The sequence below is a fragment of the Myotis davidii genome, unplaced genomic scaffold (assembly GCF_000327345.1).
Source record: "Myotis davidii unplaced genomic scaffold, ASM32734v1 scaffold63, whole genome shotgun sequence".
Classification (NCBI taxonomy): Eukaryota; Metazoa; Chordata; class Mammalia; order Chiroptera; family Vespertilionidae; genus Myotis; species Myotis davidii.
The window spans coordinates 31,702-37,068 of record NW_006294242.1 but is presented as its reverse complement, the minus strand read 5'-3'; the positions used below and the strand labels follow the sequence as shown (position 1 = coordinate 37,068).

Genomic DNA, 5,367 nt, shown 5'->3' with positions numbered 1-5,367 from the left:
GAGGAAAAAGAAAAGGAACTCTCACCATTTGCCACAGCATGAATGGAACTGGAGAGCAGATAAATACCACATGATCCCACTCATTTGTGGAATTATAAGGAACAACATAAACTGATGAACAAGGACTGATCCAGGACGGAGAGGTATTGATTGGACTGTCGGGCTTAGGAGGGAGGGTAGGGGAGGGTGGGGGTAAGGGGGAAAGAGCAACCATAGGACTTTTATGCAAGCATATAGGCCTAACCAATGGACACGGACAACGGGGGGGTGAGAGCATGAGGGGGGGGTAGGGGGTAACGTGGGGATAAGGACACATATGTAATATCTTAATCAATAAAAAATATATTAAAAAAAGAAACCTAATGAAAAGCTAAAATATTATGATTCAACATGAAGTTTAAAAATTCCAAGGTTAGCATAAAAGATTCATGCAAATTTTTTCACCTATTCATTTCTTGAGTCATTCAATATCATTTCATTAAGTTTAAAATTCACCAAATCAAAGAAGCATCTTGGGTTCTTTGTTAAAGGATGAAAATATGCATACATCTTTGAATCAATAAGATATAATAAATATTTGGGGCAGGGAGAGCTAGAAACTATAGAGAATATTTGAAAAAAGTTAACCTGGCAAATTATTAAATTCCTCCTCACTGGAGATGTTTAAAAATAAGACACTAATATGAAGGTAACTATTTTGAATATATTTGTTATAGTTTAGATTTCCTATAACACAGCAGAAGAAAATTCAAATGATCTAAAAGACTCTTAAAGTTTTACTTTGTAGAACTTAAAAAGAAAACCAACATATACAAATATCAAATGCTGTACAACTGAAACTAACATAATGTTGTATGTTAATTATACCTCAATAAAAAAATAAAATAAATTTTAAAGAAAGAACATATAAGATGGAAAGAAGTGACAAGGGGCAAAACATAAATTAGAGAAATAGCCTACTCTAAAAATAAATACCTTATTACTCTTCAAAATGTTGGTTAGTTTCTTTTATGTCAACTAAAAGAAACTAGTAATGTAGGCTAGCTACATTATAATTAAGGCATACATTGCATTTCCAGTGAAGTTCAGCACTTATTTAACATCTATTAAAGTATCTAACTATGCTAAAGCTAAAAATGGGGCCATGTGGAAAAAAATTCCTCATCAGCAATATCTGTTCATAAGTTGACCTCAATTACATACACTTAAACTATAAAGCCAGAATTCTGTATATACTTGAGTAAACAGAAACATTTTAACCTGTGGTTTTAAACCAGGGTAGCCACATCTGATTTGCCTGGGACAGTCCCATTTTATGCTTGACTGGTCCAATTATAAACAGCACTCCCATTACTTATAAATGTAATAAATATTATGATATCCTAACACTGATACATCAAAAACATAAGTGAGAAACTTAATGATCAACTAGAAATAGGAACAAAATCAGTTCCTTTCTTCATTTCTGATTTTAAGTACTAAATAAGATACATAGACATTTAAAAGTAAATGTCTATGGGTGGAAATATATACAATGACAACTGGACCACATTTATTTATTATGACCCAAGGATATTATAGCAAACCTTAGTACTTGATTCATGCTTTAAGAATGATTTCCATTTATTAAGGAGCTTAAGGTAGGATAATGCCTTCTTAGGGGAACTCCTGATCAAGGACAGTTATTTATAAAGCCCCCAAACACAATCATTAGATTCATGTCCCCATATGAAGTCATGGCACAGCAGTAAATTAACTAAATTAATGATAATAGCTTGAATGGAAATGTATTTTGTGAATAAAACTATAATTTACAGACCTTACCTTTTCCCAATTCCAGCCGCCTGTTCTTCAATGAACACAATTTGAGAAAGAGGAATAGCCATGCAGCATTCCTAGGAGGAAATCAATAGAAAATATGGCTCATAAGACCAGTCAGAAATCCTTGTTTTATAGCACTTAATAGAATGTCAAATACCTTTAAGGTACTTAATAGTAAAAACAATAAATAATCATTATGTTACTTTATTCCTTAAATAAATTTAAGGAATAACTGAATGAAAGCAATGCTATGGTGGCATTTTACTATGTGGAAAAACATAAGATTTTAAAAACAGCTATAACTACCTTTGTTTTCACAGTAGGTACATTTTTAAAACGTAATATTTATATGCAACTTTTTACATATACTATATTCTTTTTTTTAAATATGTTTTTATTGATTCAAGAGAATAAGGGACAGGGATAGAGAGATAGAAACATCAATGAGACAGACACATCACTGATCGGCTGCCTCCTCCATGCCCTCCACCGAGGATGGAGCCCACAACCCAGGCATGTGTCCTGACTGGAAATCAGTGACTCTTGGTTCATGGGTTGATGTTGAATCACTAAGCCACACCAGAGCTAGGCTATAATATGTTCTTATATAGAAAACAAAAAATAAAACAGGTAAATCAAAACAAAGATAAAGAGTGTTATTCATTTTTCTTTATAATTTCCTACTAGAGGCCCGGTGCACAAAATTCTTGCAGAGGGGGGTCCATCAGCCCTGCCTGCACCCTCTCCAATCCAGGACCCCTCCTCAGAGGATGTCTGACTGCCAAGGACATCCCCCTCAACTGGCAGTTGGACATCCTTCTCGCAATCTGGGACCACTGGCTCGTAACTGCTCACCTGCCTGCCTGCCTGATCGCCCCTAACCACTCTGCCTGCCTGCCTGATCGCCCCTAACTACTCTCACTGGCCTGATCACCCCTAACTGCTCCCCCTACCAGCCTGATCGCCCCTAACTGCTCTCGCCTGCCGGCCTCATTGCCCCTAACTGCTCTCCCTTGTCAGCCTGATCACCCCTAACCACCTCTGCCTTGGCCCCTGCCACTGTGGCTTTGCCGGAAGGATGTCCAGAAGGACATCTGGAAGACATCTGGTCTAATTAGCATGTTACCCTTTTATTAGTATAGATAGTTCACTCACCCACCCAAAATTTTAAACAGAAAATAGTAATATAGCTTTCCTTTATTAATAAATTTAATTTTTTAATTATTACAAATGAATGGCATTCAATGGCTGGTTTAAGGATTTCTAAATTTGCCTCTTTATATGATAATCAAAAAATTATACTAAGATTAACTTATAAACATACAGTTTAAAGACACTTATCCCTCCAAAAAATTTTTTTTTCTTGAGTGTATATTTCTTTTAAAAGAGTTAGAAAACATTAATAGTTCTAAGGCATGCATTATCAACAACAGAAATATCACCACTAATGGGACAAAATTGGATCTTGGGAACCAAAAAGAGTCTTATATTTTGCAATGGTTAGTGACCTTTCAAAGAGCCTCAGTATAGTATACAGTTTACCTGTGATATTAAAATTTCATGGAGAGACAGCAATTATAAAAATAATGTAGAAGACATTGTTTATTGTACCGGCAACACTGAAATTTATTCACGAACACTAATACTTTCAAGTTCTTTGGAATAAAGACATCACCTCTACTAGCATACACATAACTTGTTCTCCCTTCCTAGAAATGAAAAAACAGGAGTTTCTCCTCTTGCTGAGTGACTTAGAGGTTGTTTTTCTCAATATCTGGGTAAAAGAATGCACTTCCCAGCAGACCCATCCTCCTGATTCTCAAAAGCAATCAGAAGGCTGGGTTGTTTTGAGGATGAATGAGGCTTGTTAAGGACCCCTAAAAACTGATGGGAGAATTATTCCTGTTACACATGGAACATTCAGGTATGAGGTAGGATCTGACTGGTATTTTAAAAACAGGAGTCATCATGATTCTCTATTCAGTAACTACAGACTTTTCTGGAGCTGAATGAGGGACAACACTATACCCCCTCAATGGGCACTCCATTCAGACAGATCATAGGGGACACACACTCTAATAACATTCTGAAATTAAAAATTTGCTGCATCTATTTATAGTTTGCCAAAAAGGAAGAAAAACTTCAGTGATTTAAAACCTAGAACAGATGTAAAAAACTGTATCTTACATGATTTCTCTGATCTCTCCAAATTAATCGATGTGTACTAAGAAGGAGGGTCCCAGCATCAAATTTTATCTAGAAAGACAAGATCATCACATAATATTAATAACGTATCACTCAATGTGGTCCAGTTGTTCTTCTGCACAAATTATACAATAGTAAGTTTTTCACACATAAATATTTTAGAATTTGGCTTATCACAAATTAAAGAGAAGCAATGCTACACACTTTATAAGCTATATATATAGCCTTGCTAAAATTATGAAAAAGTAGCAAACAACCTTGATGTGCAACAATAGGGAGTGGTTAAATCAAGTATGAAACATTCCTAACATGGACTCTATGCAGAGGTTAAAAAGAATAATGAGGTACAACTTCACAGACTGCCATGGAACTCTTAAGACATAGAGTTAGTGGGTTGAAAAGCAACTTACAGCATATTACACATGATAGATAGATAGATGATAAATAGATAGATAGACAGACAGACACACAGACAAACATAATCTCCACATTCCTCAAACTACAGACATATACATAAAAGTAGTAGGAAAAGGTCTACATGGCATACTTGCTGGTCTATTAACAATGATTATCTCAAAAAAAGTATGAAGGAGTAGGGAGAAGCAAAGGGCCCTTTTTTAAAACTTCACTATTGATTGAATTTTTTTCATGAGACTGGATTCGTGTGTAACACTCATATAATTTTTAGAAATAATTTTTAAATACTAAGAAAATCTAGAAATAGACATAAACACATAAAAAGTAAGTGTGAATAAAGATTCAACCAGTGGCACTGGGACAAGTGAGTTGCCCAGTAGGAAAAAACAATAAACATAAAGTTGGATTTATACCTAACATACTGCACCAAAATAAGTACAGGATGGATCAGATATCTGAGTTTTAAAAAATATATAAAAGCAATACCAAAAAATCATGAGAATTTTAAAAATAATCTCAGAGTGGAGGTCTTTGTAAGAAAAACACTAAACCAATTAGCATTAGAGGAAAAGATCGATAAATTCAACTATACAAACATGTACGCACACAAATTCTTCATGGAAAACCCACCAAGGGCAAAGTTAGCAGACTGAGAAAAATAATTTTAACTCCTATCAGAGACAAAGGGCTAATTTCCTTAAAATATAAAGAACTCTTACAAATCAATGAGAACATTGCCTGTTTCTCTAATGGATTACAGGCTAAGGCTATTAACAGGAAGTCCACAGAAAAGGAACCACAAATAACACATTAATAGGATTTACCTTATTTCATCAATTTTAAATGCACATCCCTTATACACACATTTTAATAAGTATGCATCTTATAATCAATGACATCTTAGAAATTTTCAAATTCAATAAG

General features: G+C 34.6%; 1 protein-coding gene across 3 annotated transcripts in view; it reads right to left on the bottom strand.

Moving 5' to 3' along the window:
* Positions 1 to 4,105, bottom strand: part of VPS36 (vacuolar protein sorting 36 homolog (S. cerevisiae)) — a 30,035-nt gene extending 25,930 nt beyond the window's left edge. For all 3 annotated transcript variants that reach the window (XM_015566904.1, XM_015566903.1, XM_015566906.1), the window contains exons 1-2: positions 4,009 to 4,105; positions 1,825 to 1,895 (exon numbers count right to left, since the gene is read on the bottom strand). In XM_015566904.1, coding sequence (XP_015422390.1) covers positions 1,825 to 1,886 — 62 coding nt within the window. In that variant the 5' untranslated portion in view covers positions 1,887 to 1,895; positions 4,009 to 4,105. The remainder of the gene's footprint in view (positions 1 to 1,824; positions 1,896 to 4,008) is intronic.
* Between the last annotated feature and the right edge of the window lie 1,262 nt (positions 4,106 to 5,367).